Genomic DNA, 17,102 nt, shown 5'->3' with positions numbered 1-17,102 from the left:
AAGAAATCGAGGAAAACAATAGATTGGGAAAGACTAGAGATCTCTTCCAGAAAATCGGAGGTATCAAGGGAACATTTTGTGCAAAGACAGGCATAATAAAGGACAAAGAAGGCAGGGACCTAACAGAAGCAGATGAGATTAAGAAGAGGTGGCAAGAATACACAGAAGCACTATACAGGAAAGATCTGAATGTCCCTGATAGCCATGATAGTGCGGTCACTGAACTTGAGCCGGACATCCTCGAGAGTGAAGTCAAGTGGGCCTTAGGAAGCATTAGTAACAACAAAGCTAGCGGAGATGACAGTATTCCAGCTGACCTATTTAAAATCCTAAAAGATGATGCTGTTAAAGTGCTGCACTCAATATGCCAACAACTTTGGAACACTCAACAGTGGCCACAAGACTGGAAAAGGTCAGTTTACATTCCAATTCCAAAGAAGGGCAATGTCAAAGAGTGTTCAAACTACCGTGCAATTGCAGTCATTTCACATGTCAGCAAGGTGATGCTCAAAATCCTACAAGCTAGGCTTCAGCAGCATGTGAACCGAGAACTACTGGAAGTACAAGCTGGGTTCCGAAGAGGCAGAGGAACTAGAGATCAAATCGCCAACATTCGCTGGATCATGGAGAAAGCAAGAGAATGCCAGAAAAATTTCTATTTCTGCTTCATTGACTACGCTAAAGCCTTTGATTGTGTGGATCACAACAAACTGTGGCCAATTCTTAAAGAGATGGGAGTACCAGACCACCTTACCTGTCTCCTGAGAAACCTGTATGAGGGTCAAGAAGCAACAGTAAGAACCAGACATGGAACAACTGATTGGTTCAAAATTGGGAAAGGAGTACGACAAGGCTGCATATTGTCGCCCTGCTTATTTAACTTATATGCAGAGTACATCATGAGAAATGCCGGGTTGGATGAATCACAGGTCGGAATTAAGATTGCCAGGAGAATTATCAAAGCAAAGAGCCTCTTGTTGAGGGTGAAAGTGGAGAGTGTAAAACCTGGTTTGAAACTCAGCATTAACAAAACGAAGATCATGGCATCTGGCCCCCTCACTTCCTGGCACAGAGAAGGGGAACAAATGGAAGCAGTGACAGATTTTACTTTCTTGGGCTCCAAGCTCACCGCAGATGGTGACTGTAGCCATGAAATTAAAAGATGCTTGCTCCTTGGGAGGAAAGCTACGGCAAACCTGGACAGCATAGTAAGAAGCAGAGACATCACCTTGCCGACAAAGGTCCGTCTAATCAAAGCTATGGTTTTCCCAGTAGTAATGTATGGCTGTGAGAGCTGGACTATAAGGAAGGCTGAGTGCCGAAGAATTGATGGTTTCGAACTGTGGTGCTGGAGAAGACTCTTACAAGTCCCCTGGACTGCAAGGAGGTCAAATCAGTCCATCCTAAAGGAATTCAACCCTGAGTGCTCATTGGAAGGACAGATACTGAAGCTGAAGCTCAAATATTTTGGCCACCTAATGAGAAGAGAAAACTCCCTGGAAAAGACCCTGATGCTGGGAAAGACTGAAGGCAAAAGGAGAAGGGGATGGCAGAGGATGAGATGGCTGGATAGCATCACCGATGCAATGAATATGAACTTGAGCACACTCCGGGAGAGAGTGGAGGACAGGAAGGCCTGGCATGCTCTGTTCCATGGGGTCATGAAGAGTCGGACACAACTTAACGACTGAACAACAACAACAACAACAACAACAACTGTGTGGTCAGATCAACAAGAGAGGTGATTGATTTTGGCAGCAGAGCACTGGATGCAAATGGACGAAGGGCAGGCAATAGAGGTCCAGAGAGAAGACATCCGCAGTATTCAAGGCAAGAAACGGCCAGGGCATGGGCCAGAGCTTTCACCAAAAGGACACAGAGGCAGCACTGCATTTTTGAAATGCTGAAAATGCACAGTGTACCTTGGAAGGTAAAAGGAACAGGGTCTCATCTCATGATTTTGGGCAAGTACAATGTGGGATTTGACGTCATACGACACTTGAAGCAGCCCCTAATGCAAGAACAGCCGCTAGAGCGGCACGTTGGCTCTGCTCACCTGGTGCTGTTGCAGTCATCCTCTGAGCCCTGCTCCTCGTCAGAAGTCAGCGGCGAGTAATGGATGCCGTTGGCCTGGATGAGGGGCTTCTCCTTTTTCAGCACCGGTGGCTGGTCGTTGTCCTGGTATGGAACAGGTGAATTCTTCAGGGAGTTTTCAGGGGAAGAAATGGCTGTTATTTCTAAAGGCTGGTTTATGTTACTGACCTGAGGAAAGGAAAAGAGAAGACAGAAAATGTTAAGGATTAGGGAGGCTGGGGAAGAAGGGAAAGAAAGAGCTGGCTAAAAGATTTTACAATCTAAGGTAAGGCAGGCCAACTTCTATAGTCTACTATTCTTCAGAGAGAGGTCTAGGGAGGACCAGGAGTATATTTTGCTGATAACCCAACCATCACCACCTATACTGTACGGAAGCATAAAGTCAGCATAAAGTCAGCACCACCAAGCAGTGACAAATCCACAGTTATGGGGCACATGCAGAGACATTAAAAAAGAAACCATTGGACAAGCTTATGGAGGGGGAGAGGGCTACCAATGGTTATTTATTTATTATCTCAAGTATTTATATGCTGCTCCTTAGACAAAAAAGGCTCCCAGAGCAGCTTACATATGATCAGTGAAAGAGGACACCCTTTGTAAGGCTGCCAGCAGGATTATAAAAAGACACAATACACAAGGAAAAGGAACGTGGAGGGAAGCACCCAGTGAGCTTCATGGCCAAGTGGGGAGTTGAACCTGGGTCTTCCGAGTCCCAGCCTGACACTCTGACCACTATACTACACTGTTAGTAAGACTGCTGCTCAGAGCCAGGTAACAATGGTTTCAGGAGCTGCCCATTGGCCACTCCTGCTTTAGGGTGTGCCAGGCTATCCAGCTCTGAAACAGACCATTTTGCAATCAATTCCTCCCCCACCCAGGAAGCTCTACTTGCTACAGCTTCACAAATCCTTAAAGGAGTTTATGTGCAAAGCATCAGATTTCCTTCACAGCCACCACGGATGAACGCTGGGCCTTGTGTCAGGAGTAGGGAAGCATCACATATGGAGTTTAAACAAAAACTGAGGAGTTTTTGTTTAAATGGTTCAAAACAAGGCTGTATCACCACAGATCTTCAAGACTTGCCCATATTTTTACACATCTGTGATGGGAACATTCCCAAGGAGAATCACTCACATGTCCCTCACACACCAATGTGCAAGCCACTTGAGCCAGCCTTGCAAATAACTCCACAGAAGTCCCTGGCTTGTGCAAACTTTCACTGGCTGCCAGCCTTCCTATGCGTGCTTATGCTTATGTCACGTTGGCAAGCCTGGGGGAAAAATCCCAGGAACAACCTTCTGATTCGTCAAAGGAACATGGGAAGTAACTTTATACTAGGCCAAACTATGTATTCAACTAGCCCAGCATAATTTCTCCAGGGGCTCGCCAAATCCGTCCTGCCTGGGGTCCCAATTCAGCCTGCTGTCCTGCTTGGGGTTCCCCAGATGGCCCCGCCCTTCTCCTGGCCCCGCCTCCTTCCCCTCAACCACTGTTTGTTCAGTGGTTTCTGGGATTTTGTGTAGTTCTTCCTCATTCTGAAAAATTAAGCGAAAATCTACTGGCATTTTGCCGCTGCCCCTTTGCCCCCACCCACCACTGGAATGTAGTCCCCTGAGAGCTTCTCCAAAACAGAATCCAGCCCTCGGGCTGAAATAGGTCCCCCACCCCTGTTTTAAGGGGAAATGCCAGGGATCAAGCTTGGGACCTCCTGCATACTCCACCACTGAGATATGGCCCATCTCCAGATTCACCTTTCACACCAGGTCGCTTGGATCGAGCAGCTGCCTAAACAGTTCAACCTTAGAACAGCAAAGCCTGATGCCTCCATACTCACCATGGAGTTGATGTTCAGGGGAGACCCTGAAGACTGCACAAAGAGCCCAGCCACTGTGGGCAACGATTTGCGTTTTGGAGACACCCCGGAGTTCACGTTCAGCATTCCCATGGAGGATCGCTTCCTCCGCCCATGCTTCTTCCCATCCTGCACATACGCCTGGCCACACTCCATCCGGATGCTTGCCATGAGGGGGCTGTGCTTGTTTGATGGAGAATGCTTAATGGTTCCGGTAGCAGGGGAGATGGTTAAGATGATCCTTCTCTTGCCCTCGCTTTCGGGATCGGAGAAGGCCGGCTCTGGCTGTAGATCTGCCCTGGTGCCGTCAGAAAACATCTTTTGAGTCTCCATGTATTGCAGGACCCCTCTAAGGCTCTGAGAGGTCCCGTTCAGCCTGGGGCTTGCAGAGTGCTGGTGGGCAGGTGAGTTTTGCCCAGAACTTTGCGAGGGCATCATAAGCAAGGTGGGGTGCTGTGGAGTGGAGCTTCGAGACCCTGCCGAGTTGAACAAGCTTCCTGAACTGGACACGTCCTCTAGTTCTATGTGATCAACACTGTGATTTATCTGGGTGGGGCTGTTTAGAAGAGTCCTGTTGACTGACATGGAGCCAGTCATGTAAGAAAAACCTGTGTAAAGGGGGAGGGATTATATATCAGGGCTTTCGTCACTTCATCAGTTCCCTTTTTCTCCACAGGTGCCTGTGTCAGGGTTCCCCTTATGACCTAGGCCCCCTGAGCAACTCCTTAAGGATCTCTTGCCTCCTTAAGAGTCCCACCTCCCTTCCTTTAAACTTCCCCTTCCCAGTAACAAGGTTTAGGCTGTAGACGTGGGGTGACTTGACACTCTAGACACAGGGTACAACCACAACAGTTTACTAGTAGATTTAAAGAAACCAAATTACAACTAAAGGTATTTACACAATAGAGCTGAATGATACAAAAGGCCTTAAAAGCAAATTTGCAAAACACAAGTTCCTTTGCCCTAGCTATCCTTAGACTCCTCTAGGCTGCTCCTTCCTGCACTGGTCTTCTGTTTCTGCTCTCACTGGCTCTCTCACTCTCTTTATATACCCTCCTCCCTCAAACCCTAAAGTACTGCTTCAAACCTGAAGAAATGAAACTTAACTGGGGAACTGAAAGAGAAACTTAACCAGAGAAATGACACTACTCTTCTCAGGGTTACCCCCTCCCAAAAGAAAACTCCAGGCCTCTAAGCCTGACTTTTTTCCCTTTGCCTCTGTAGGCCTCAAACCTTCACGGCCTGTCTGCACAACAAGATTTTCAACAGAAGCTCTTCTCCAGGTGCTTATGCCATTAGAGGTATGACCTTCTCAGTGATGATGTCCTGATTATAGAGCACCCTCTCCAAGGTGACTCACCTGCTGCCTACTCTTGTCATTTTGGTACTTTCCCCCTCTCCCTCTCCCAAAATTTCCTAATGGCTTACTTTAATCAGTTTTATCTCTGGCTCATGTTTTCATTCATGCTATTTTTACAATTCTTCTGTTTGGGGTATGTTTTAAATGGTTTTAGAATTGTGCTTTGGGGGCGGGGGAGCCATCCTGGGAACTTGCTTGAAGGGGCTAGGCTATAAATTTCTATAAGTAAATACATAAATGGATAGACTGTTGACTGGGGCTGGTTACAGGGAGCATATAACTCCCTTGTTAAAACAGCTTCACTGGCTTCCAGTCTGTTTCCAGGCACAATTCAAAATGCTGGCTATGACCTATAAAGCCCTATACGGCTCTGGTCCAGGTTATCTGAAAGACCGTATCCTCCCTTATGAACCTGCCCATGTTCTGAGATCTTCCCGGGAGGCCCTTCTCTAACTCCCAGCACTGTCACTGGCACGTTTGGTGGGAACCTGGGAGAAGGCCTTCTCAGTGGCTGCCCCACAGCTGTGGAACACCGTTCCCAGGGAGGCTAGGATGGCTCCCTCCTTGATGTGTTTCCGGAGGCAGACTAAAACATTCTTGTTCCAGCAGGCCTTTGGGACATAGTTGGAACCTGGGGGTAAGCTGCTAAAAGGTTGTTTTAAAATGCTGTTTTAATGTTTTAATATAATTTTAATTATATTGTTGTTTAATTTATATTTTAACTTTTGTATATTTTCATATGTTTTAATTGTATATGTTTTAATTTTTGTAAGCCTCCTTGTGTCCCAGTACTGGGGAAAAGACAGGGTATAAATATAATAATAATAATAATAATAATAGATGAAAAACAATCTGATTTTTAAAAAGGTGCTCCTGATAAAATTGTCCAGCAGAAAGGTATTTATATGAAGTACAGTTAGCAAATTTCTTCTTAAAATAATTATTCTGTCCCAAGTGTAGGAGGGAAGAGGGAATGTCTCCTCAGACCTGGCTAAGAACCTGCAGTTGTTTACTGCTAGAGGCAGGAGAAAGATTGGCTCTAGGGAGGAAGGGAGAGGTGCCTTCTGGTCCAGCCACCAGCCAAGGCCTCCTTCAAAAGACCGGCCTCCTAATGCATGGAGTAGGACAACAACTCTAGCAGCAGCATTGAAACAGCAGCAGAAGGACCCTGCAAGGGATGCTTCTACACAAAACTGTTTCACTTGGTGTCAAGGCAAACAGAGAGCAGGCACAGAGGGAATGTCTCCTGGGAAACTCTTTCACTGCTTGAGTGGCACCACCTGACAGGCCTTGGATGAGGACTGCAATGAAATGGACAGGCTCATACAGATACTTTGTTCTGCTGTAGGCTTCATAAGCCAAACGCGCCAGCAATTGCGCCTGGACACAAACTGGTATGACTGGGGGACTGAGGAACCTTTGAAGCATCTAGACCACAGGGGGTAGCTGGTGCTTCCAGACGAGGCATTCGTCCTACAATCGCTCTGCCTTGTTCAAGGAATTTTATGGGGAGTCCAGACGTCTTCATCTTCCATCTGTAACCCTCCTGTGTTTTCACACCATTTCTTCCATCTTTTCTCTTTCCACAAAAAAAAGCCTAAGGAGGAAAAGATGGAACAGCTGCACAAGGTCTCTCAACTGGTAGTGCCAGGAGCTGTCCGTCTGGAAGCACATGGAGATTTTAAGTTGGGGTGGGGAACCTGTGGCCTCCCAGAAGTTGTTGGACTGTGACTCCCATCATCCTTCACCATAGGCCATGCTGGCTGGGGCTGATGGGAGTTGGGAGATCAACAACATCTGGAGGGCCACCAGTTCCTCACCCTTGCTTTAAAATTAGTCTCCTCAGGTTAAAGTGGGGGGAAACCTTTTAAACCATGCAGCTCTCTTTTGAACACAAGAAGCTGCCTTATACCTGGACACATCTAGCCTACAGCATTGTTTTTGCTCTGGACAACTGTCTGTGGACTCAGGGAAAGATCTTTCCCAGCCCTGCTATTCAAGATGCTTTTATACTGGGCGATGGTGGAAATTGAATCCAGGACCTTCTGCATGCAAAGCTATGTGCTTTTACACCACTGAGGTAGAACTATCAGGGGAGATGCATTCTTAGCTCCTGATATTGGAATATTTTAAGCCCTGCCTTCCAGCAAGAGAGGTTCAAGTCGGAGTCCATTTCCTCCATGGGTGAGAACACATCTCTTTCTGAACCTAGTGTGCGCTGTGTGCTCAAACACATCTAAGTGGGAACGCATGGGGGTGGGGGTGGGGGGAGGACTCACCTGAGGTAGCCAAAGTCAGTGGCTTGTTGCCAGCAGCATTGCTAATGCTGTTATGAGAACTAGCACCAAATTGTTTTTCAAGTGTTGAAAAGGAATCTCGGTTCTGGTAGACAGGGCTAGGTGTGCTTCTCTGGAAGAAGAAAGAGAAGTGCGATAAATGTCAGCTGGGGAAGATACAGTTTGGCCTTCTAACTCATGTAGGAGTCTAGACCACTGGCACAGCAGCCACAAAGACAGTGTTAGATGCACTTCAATACACTGAGACCCCGCCTTCCCAGAAGGAGACATTTCCACCTCTAGATGGGAACTCAGGAAGCAGCTTTACACCAGGCCAAGCTGTTTGTTCCTGCAGCCCAGTGCTGTCTCCTCTGTCTTCCCCATCACTGGCTGCTACCTGATTCTTCTGCATGGGGATGCCAGGGATCGAACCTGGGACCTTCTGCATGCAAAGCGGGGGCTCGACCACTGAGCTACGGCTCCTCCCAGCTAGGAAAAGGGGTCTTCGATACAACCCCCACCACCCACAGGGCTATTCTAATTTACACAACACTTTCCAGAGGACAAACTCAACTCCAGCCAATCAACTACTCTTTAAGAGAGAACAGGCTAAAATATCAACGACAAACCCAGAGACTAGTCCAAAGCTGCTCAGCAAGTTTAACAGCCAAAGAAGGCTTTCAATCTGGGGTCTCCTGCCCCCAAACCCAGCACTCCACTTTCTGGATTAAGCCAGTTGGTAGAAGGCCAGCATGTCTCTAGAATCAATGTGGACTAGTGGGTGCTTTAAAAATAAAAGTATAGAGTGGAAATTCTTAGGAATCTGTGCTATGCATCAGATTCCAAGTAAGATCCGCAAGGATAAAATGGAAATGGTTTAGCAAGTGCAACTGAACGGGCAGAGCTATCTGTGAGGGATGCCTGCTGCGTGTCCTCACAAGCACACTTAAAAGATGCCATAGGGCATTGCAAGCTAGTCTGTCTCCAGTCTGTCTTTACAGCAAGGCATGGGCGGGGGGGTAAAAGCACCCGTACTCACCACCTTCTCAACACGGCTAGGTAGGACTACGCTGGCCAGGGGGATACTAACAGGGAGCTTATTGGGCTGCACTGTGCTGAGGGGGATACTGATGGGAAGGCTGGTGATCGTCTCCCCGTTATTCACAGACGTCCTCTCGCACAAAGCCTGCAAACACACAAAGCAGACAAGGCCAACATTGTAGCTTTGCACCTTCAGCCGGCGTGTCCAGCCCACGGCTGTCCGTGCAAAGGCTTAGGGCAAGGGGACGTTTTTAAGAGTTGCCAGCACTGCCCCATCCCAACATGTACTCTTAAAGATGCAGACACGGTCAGTTGCATCAGCCCGCCCGCCCGCCCGCTCGCTCACTCACTCACTCATGGCTCATTGTTTGGATAGAACTTCTAGCAGGGGCCCATGTGAACACAATGACAATCACTCCTGCCTGAAGGGTTTACAAGGCCAAGCATTTACACTTTGCAGCAGCATCTACAACTACTGCAGCGCACAGGGAAGTATTACCATAACTATGTGCTACCACTGATGAGGTACATAGATTGAAGTGTATGGCAGAACAGCAACTAGGCCATATTGCACCACATACTAGTTCTCGCTGGCGAGAGAACAGTGTCCGCTAGAGGCAGTAGCCATTCACACCAAGAAAAATGCAGGGAAGGGGACCACAGACTTGTGCCCAGTGCAACCTTAATCATCCCAATTTCCAAAGGAATGGGAAACAGTGAGCCCAATCTTCCACTGTTTACTCTAGCCATAGGGTACTGTTATGCCTGTATAGGCACTAACTATGCCACAGTTACTATGGCTAACATGATATATTTCGAAAAATGTATAGCCTGCTGTTAATCATAAATTCTTGAGGTGGGGAACAAACATTTAAATTAAATTAAACCACCTGAAGGAAATGCAGGGTAATATATATCTGTGGCAAGCAATATAACTGAATAGGCACATTAACCACAGTAAGTCCATCTAAAGAAGGCCACTAAAGCCTGAGGTCCCAAATTTGGAGGCACTCAATAAGCAATTGGTTCCAAAACTTGGAAGCCAGTGTCAAGAAAGCTTCTCTATATTAGCTGCCAATTTGAGGGAAGATGGAACTTTAAATTGGAACTTAAAGAGAAGGAAGGTATGTATGATTGCCTATGTAACCAGAGTTTGAAGTGAGATTTCAAACTGTAGTGACAAGGAAATCTAGGTCAGCTTAACCATTCTTCACACCAACGCAGACCAGAGGTGCCTGGTAATCTATACCAGAGTAATCTATAATCTGGTAATCTATACCAGAGGTGGGCAGCTTCGGGTGCTCTGGGGGCTGATTTCCAGCCCCTGGACTCCCATAGGAGATGCACTCCTGTCACTGAACTGCCTGCAGAGGCAAAAGGATCGGTGGCAAACTATTACAGAGACTCAAATGGGCCACTATGGAGACTCAAGTGGGCCACATTTAGCTTGAAAGCAAGCTGAATTTAGCACTTTTGAGTCTCTGTAGCAGTTTGCCACCAAATTTCGGCAGCAAACCGCCAATTTTTTAGCCACTGCACTGCCAAATTTCAGCAGTGCGGGGTAGCAGCAGGGGTAGCTGGGAACTCAATCAAGGCCATGGGGGGCCATATGTAGCCCCTTAGCCATGTATTGCCCACTCCTTATCTATATCATGGTTAAAGCAAGCCATGGAAGAGAGGACAGGAGAGCCAACAAGACGGCATCACACTTTTCACATCCTAGCCTGATTTAGAGATCAGGAAATTTCACATCTACACCCATTTTCATGACAGAGCTGCTAAGCTGAATGGATGAAATCTGTGCCATTTTATTTGTTCCCTATTTGCAAACTGCTTATGACTTGGCATTTGGTTATGATACCCATTTAAAGTGAATGTTCTACAAAACAGATGTATTCTGACCCCCAGCCCCAGCCCCACCAAGAGCAGACATAGTACAGGCACATAAAACAGTTACACTGCAGAAAAATACTCTTATTAAAGGAACCAGTTGAGTTTCCAAAGACACACAAATGTATTTCACATAAAGCACTCTCAAACTAGGGTGCTTTAATCTATGCATTTCGGCATTGAGCTCCCATAGAATTCAATTTTGTAATGTTTTTTCCTACCTGTCTTTGACCAGGAAAGACACAGGGCATGCTCGCACATAACGGTAAGCCAGGAATCCTGTCTTAATGAACCATTATGTGAACAGTGTGCTAATGCACCCAACCCATTTGATCCCACTTCATTCCTCCCTTTGCACAATTGGGCAAAAAAGCCAAAAAGGGCTAGCTTTGAATTGCAGTCAAACCTGGGACCATGGTTAGTGCTCCCAATCCAAACCTGGGATCATGGTTAGCGCTCCCAAACAATTGCATCCAAACCTGGGATCATGGTTAGTTCTCCCAAACATCAGCCAACTGCAAACTCTGGTTTAAAGCTGGTTTACAAATCCCAGCTTGTTTGGGCATACTTAAACCTTAATCCTGGATTCACACTTAATACAAGGCTTTCCATTCCTGGTTTGTTTGCCCATTCACACAAAGGGAGGACTGAAGCACGACCAAACGGGCTGCATACACCATCACATTACTTTGTGGTTAATTAAGCCACAATGCCTGGGTTACCATGATGAGCCAATGGAGCCCCAGCGATAAACAAGTTGTCTCTTGTTCAGGACACCATCCATGGTTTCCCAGTCTTTACCCCATCAATACCCTCCAGTCACATTGTTTCCAGAAACTCAGTGCACCTTTCCCCCAAAGTCACCAATTGGTAATCACTGCTCGGGTCCAAAGGCTGTGCCCAGATGGTCAGGGACAGGATCTGACAGCTCCCTTACCTTCTCATTAGCAATCAGTGAGGCTGCTGGAGAAGAGGGTTGGGCTTCAAGAGGGTTCATCTTCATACCCTTCGATATCGTAGGGCTCGGAAAGGTAAGTCCATTCTCTTTTACGTGCTCAGTTCTGAAAAGTAAAAAGGGTACAGAATTTTGAAAGTTTCCCCTGTTAGTCCAAAGTCTTGATGGAAAAGGCACATCTCTTTCAAGCTCAGACAGGTTCCATGTTTGTTTGCTTTTAAAAACATGAAAGATTTATTTATTTATTTCATTTCTATACCGCCCAAAATAGCCAAAGCTCTCTGGGCGGTTCACAAAAATTAAAACCAAAAAGCACACAGTAAAACAATATAAAATATAAAAACATTAAAACCACAGTATAACAATACAACCAGAATAAAACCTAGCAGCAATGCAGAGATTTAAAATACAGATTTAAAACAGCAAAGCTAAAAGTCTAGAAAGCTAAAATGCTAAAATGCCTGGGAAAATAAAAAGGTCTTCACCTGGCGCCGGAAGGAATACAATGTAGGTGCCAGGTGAACCTCACTAGGGAGCTCATTCCACAACCGGGGTGCCACAGCAGAAAAGGCCCTCCTCCTAGTAGCCACCCGCCTCACTTCCTTTGGCAGGGGCTCACGGAGGAGGGCCGCTGAGGATGACCTTAGGGTCCGGGCAGGCACATATGGGAGGAGGCCATCCTTCAGATAGCCTGGCCCCAAGCCGTTAAGGGCTTTGAACGTTAACACCAGCACTCTGAATCGGGCCTGGAAATGGACCGGCAGCCGGTGCAGCTGGAAAAGTACCGGCGTAATGTGAGCTCGCTGGCCAGTCCCTGTGAACAGTCTTGCTGCCCTATTTTGGACCAGCTGAAGTTTCCGGACCGTTTCCAAAGGCAGCCCCACCTATAACGCATTGCAGTATTCCAGACGGGAAGTTCTCAGAGCATGGAGAACTGTAGCTGGGCTCTCTCTATCCAGAGAAAGGCATAGCTGGTATACCAGCCTAAGCTGATAAGAGGTGCTCCGTGCCACCGAGTTCACCTGTGACTCAAGCAACAGTTCTGGGTCCAAGAGCACCCCCAATCTACGAATGTGATCTGTTGGGGGAGTGCAATCCCCTCCACAACAGGTTGAACATCGCCTAGCTGGGCAGAGGAGCCACCCACTAACAGCACCTCCCTCTTGCCTGGATTGAGATTCAGTTTACTGGCCCTCATTACCATGCCCAGGCCCTGATTCAGAACAGCCTCGCCCTCGCCTGGGTTTGATGAGAACAGGAGGTGGAGCTGGGGGTCATCCGCATATTGATGGCACCTCAGCCCATAACCTCCCCCAGTGCAGTGGCTTTTAAACTGCAATCTATTCTTCAATAAGACAGTCAGAAATGGCAGACAAGCTTCCAAGAAAGCACACACTTGTCACATTCTCTGGCCTTGATCCCCCCTGCGCAGAGGTGCAGTAAGAGGGGGGGAAGGAGGCTTCATCAACAAACCCATCACCTGTTACTTCAGGACCTTACAGGCTGGAGGACGTGGCTTTACCAGACTCCTCAGACTCAGAGGGCACCCCTCCGATCCAGTCCTCACTACGTCCATGCCATAGGCGCCAGCGGCTGCGGAATCAGACAATGGCCCTTTAAGAAGGAGACAGCTCCTCAGAGGGGATGGAGTTAACTGCAGGTCCAGTCCTGCCAGCCTTCATAAGGCTTCATAAGGCCTCTGCATGTTACTGAGACAACAGCTCTCTCTGAGTTCCAACCACCAAAGAGCCGGCCAGGGTCCTGAAAGACCCTTGTCATCCTGCATAGCCAGACTTGACTTTGCTTCATCGGACCGGACTCTGTCTCAGCCTTGTACAACATACAGTTGCTTCAGATTAGTGCCTCTGGGAACTTTGAGCTGAGTTAGATAGGGCAGGCCTGTTCCTGATCTTTCCCTGCAATGTTTGTCCTATCATCTTTCCCTGCAATGTTTGTCCTATCATCTTTCCCTGCAATGTTTGTCCTGTCATCAACATTGCTTTGTGAATGGTCTTCCAGATGTGCTGGCCATGCTGGCTGGGGATGACGGGAGTTGTAAACCAAAGCATCTGGAGGGTGCAAGTTGGGGAAGAGTGTTAAATCTGAGATTTAAATGTAATTATCATAGCCTGTAGTTTTTGCATTTGTTTACATCCATCCCCAGCCACACAAAATGTATGTATATATGTGCCAACGTAGAAAAGCGCTTTGTGCATCTGATGAAGTGGACCCTAGCATACAAAAATTTATTCCATAATAAATTTGTTAAGTCTTTAAGGTGCCACAAGACTGTGTTGTCTTTGTCAGCCCAGCTGCAGGGGAGCGTTGGGTGAGTCTTAGAGGGCACTCTCAACTCACACAGTGGGCCAATGCCCTAGGTGAACAGTGTGTGCAATACATCCCCCAGGCCTCTAAAAAGGGCAGTGGTTCCACAGCAGATACCTGTGGGATGGATCTTCACCAGACAGGTCTATATGGAAAGTGCTGAAGGTACAAAGTTTGAAAGCCACTCTTCTAATACACAAAGCCCCTGCAGAGATCAGACAGATGGATTGCTTCCTCCTGGTAGGAGAGCTTCTCTCTCTGGGGCCTGTCTTGGAGGTCTCTGCTCCTTTAAAAGTCTTCCTCTGAGGAATTAAACTCAAGGCAGTGCCTCCAGTATTTCCTAAGTACTGAGGAAGTATGTCTTTGCACAACGCAAAGTTAAACTACGGAACTTGCTACCACGAAAGGTAATGCTCTGAAAGCTTTAAAGGTGGATTAGACAAATTCATGGAGGAAAAGGCCATCAATGGCTACTCGTTATGATGTCTATATATTAGCTCCAGTATCAGAGACAGCATGTCTCCGAATACCAGTTGCTGGGGAACACAAGTGGGAAGGTGTTCTAAATGTGCTCATGTCCTGTTTGTGTGCTTCTGCCAGCCATCTGGTCAGCCACTGTGTGAACAGCATGTTGGCCTAGATGGGCCTTTGGTCTGATCCAGCACGGCTCTTCTTATGTTCACTAGAAGGATGTCTGGCCTCCACAGCTGACCAAATTTTCTGCTGCCAGCAGAACAATTACTTCCAATTCCCCTCATGCCTAAACTGACTAATCCTGGGGAGGGCTGGGGAGAAAAGAACCCACCTGGACCTCTTTGGGGCTAAAATGAAAGTGGTGATTCACAAAGTTGTCTCAGAGCAGGCTGGGTAAGGGCCCTCATGGCTCTAAAGCGAGCACAATTTGCATAGATCCGCCTCTCGGGAGTGGAAGTGTTAACCCACTGAGGGGGGGGGGGACGCTTGGCCAACCTAGTTTCCCACAATGACCCAGACCACTCACCTCTGATGGTTCTCACTGAGTGCTGCTTTCCCATTGCCTAGGTGGTCCTGGTTCAAATGCCTCCGCAGGGCGATCTTAGCTGGGGAAAACCTCGTGTAATCCGGCAAGGACAAGCTTGAGGCTTGTCTGCAGCTGTGGTTTGGGGTGCAAGGAACAATATCTTGGTCCAAGTGAGAGGCTGGGTACTGAGGGGTGCTCTGCTTGGAGGAGGGCCTGCCGAGCGCGCCATGGATCTCGTAAGAGGTGGCGTGGCCGTTCATGGACAGCTCGGGACTCAAGCCGTTGATCTGGGGTGCAGGGAACTTGGAGCACTCCAGTTCCAGGTGGAACATGCCGTGGTCAGGCTCTGTCTCGCAGCTCAGGTGGCTTTTGTGGCGCGGCTGTGCTGGCAGCAAGTCATTGGGGGGCATGTACAATTTCAGCTGCAGAAGCTCCTGCTGCCTTTGGCTCTTCTCAAGCTCCACAATGCTAATCTGTAAAACAGAAACAAGAAACATTAAAACAGTTATTATTACAGGAGGTTTATTATCGCCATCACCTCCACCTTTACGGAGACGCTCACTTCATATTCTATGGTGCAGAAGCTGCTTTTGCTCCCCTTTGCAACCGGCACCGTCGTTCTCCGCTGTGCAGGAGAGCCAGCCATGCTTCCAGCAGAAAAGAGGATGCTCGCCAGCCTTGCTAGAACTAGCCCAGGGACTCTGTTCTTCCTTGCAAAGGGTTGTGGCTCTCTCCTCCAGGGGGCACTGGACCAGGACCTCGAACTCTCACCCTTAGAGGATCCCTACCCCTTGTCCTCAAAGAAGAGGCTCCAGAGTTAACCGTTCAGGGAGCAGACTCAGCAACAGAAAGGCTTCCCAAGGCTACCCAGGACCCAGTTCTCCAGAAAGACCCCAAAGGTCAGCTCCCCTACATCCAGAGGTCACATTACCACTCTCAGACTCAGGCCATGAGGACACTAGCATGCCACAACCAGTCCCATGTTGTCGCAGCCTGAGACTGCTAAAACAGGTCAGGCCCTTTTAAGAGACAGAGCTTCAGATGGTATGGATGTGGGGCCAACTAACCTGAATGCAGCCAAGCTCTTACTTAAGGCTCAGTCTTGCTCTGGTCATTGTTGGAGCAATGTAAGGCAACCCTGTAAGGCAACTTCCAGCCCTAGCTTGGAGCTTTCTGTGGTGCTGATCTACTCCCATCTCGCTTCCCTGTGAAACCTGACCCACCAGATCCCTACTCAAGATCTGACCCACAGTAGAATCCTGCAACCCAAGCTACAGTACCATGACACCCTCACCACCACTGAGGCATTGCAAGGCCTCATCAGGAACCTCAGCCTGAAATGGTACAGCAGGGGTGGCTAACAGTGGGGGTCCGGTGGCCATTTTCGCCCCTACAACACACACACACACACGCCACCCACTCCCCTGCTGGTTTGCCACCGAAAATCGGCAGCAAACTGTTAAGGAAGCCTAAAGAAGCCAAATCTTGCTTGTTTCAAGCGCTGTGAACCACTACAGAAGCCTAAAACAGCCAAATCTCACTTCAAAATAAGCAACATTGGCCACTTTAGGTTGCCTTAGCCATGTACCAGCAATTTTGGCAGCAAACTGGTAAGGTTTTCCAGCTGCTACTGCAAGTTTTGGCAACATGGGGGGGGGATGCAGGGGGCCTCAGCAAGGGGTAGCAAGGGTTACATGTTGCCCATCCCTGTGGTAGAGACATGTAACAGATATGCAGCAGAAACATTCCTCCTCCCTATCAGATAAGCTGCCTTGGGTTCCTTGCAAGAGGGGAAAAAAGCGGGATATAAATGAATAAATGTATGCATGTATGCATGCATGTATGTATGTATGTATGTATGAATGAATGAATGAATCCACCATAAGAGTCAGCTGCTAGTATGGCCCCCCAAAAAAGTTTGCAGAGCTGCAGCTCTGTGCAAACCCTGTTGTTTTAAAGCAGGAAGGACTGGAACTGGGGGAGGCTCCTCCTACCGAAGGGGGCCAAGCTGTATGGTCATTTGCATAGCCCTGCCTCCAAAGCAAGGTTCTGCTCCTGGATAAGCTTCATCACTGAAGGAGAAGCAACGTTTCCATATACAGTCATAAGATAGAGGTGACCTGACCCAATAAACCCCTAGACAAAGTTCAGATATGCTACTCAGAAAACATTACCAGTAGCCTTTTCCAGGAAGCTTTGGTTCTAATTTTATACACTCCTGGCCAGGTTCTACTAAGAGTGCTGCCACAGTTACTCTTCCAGCACTGTGCAGTGAGAAAATCCACACCCTCCAAGCAAACACAACCCAG

General features: G+C 47.9%; 1 protein-coding gene across 5 annotated transcripts in view; it reads right to left on the bottom strand.

Annotated features, from left to right (window-relative positions):
• LOC146334133 (histone-lysine N-methyltransferase, H3 lysine-79 specific-like) overlaps positions 1-17,102 on the bottom strand; it is a 158,106-nt gene that overhangs the window by 13,929 nt on the left and 127,075 nt on the right. For 4 of the 5 annotated variants that reach the window (XM_084825120.1, XM_084825121.1, XM_084825124.1 and 1 more), the window contains 6 exons: positions 14,794-15,266; positions 11,451-11,574; positions 8,622-8,768; positions 7,586-7,715; positions 3,929-4,554; positions 2,057-2,262 (listed from right to left, as the gene is read on the bottom strand). In XM_084825120.1, the coding sequence (XP_084681246.1) occupies positions 2,057-2,262; positions 3,929-4,554; positions 7,586-7,715; positions 8,622-8,768; positions 11,451-11,574; positions 14,794-15,266 (1,706 nt within the window). The remainder of the gene's footprint in view (positions 1-2,056; positions 2,263-3,928; positions 4,555-7,585; positions 7,716-8,621; positions 8,769-11,450; positions 11,575-14,793; positions 15,267-17,102) is intronic. The other variant, XM_084825122.1, reaches the window with a different exon arrangement.

Source organism: Heloderma suspectum, chromosome W (assembly GCF_057233095.1).
Source record: "Heloderma suspectum isolate Gila_16-S chromosome W, 16-S_ref, whole genome shotgun sequence".
NCBI classification, from domain to species: domain Eukaryota; kingdom Metazoa; phylum Chordata; class Lepidosauria; order Squamata; family Helodermatidae; genus Heloderma; species Heloderma suspectum.
Note: the sequence above shows the minus strand (reverse complement) of the source record. Positions and strands in the feature narration are given on the sequence as shown.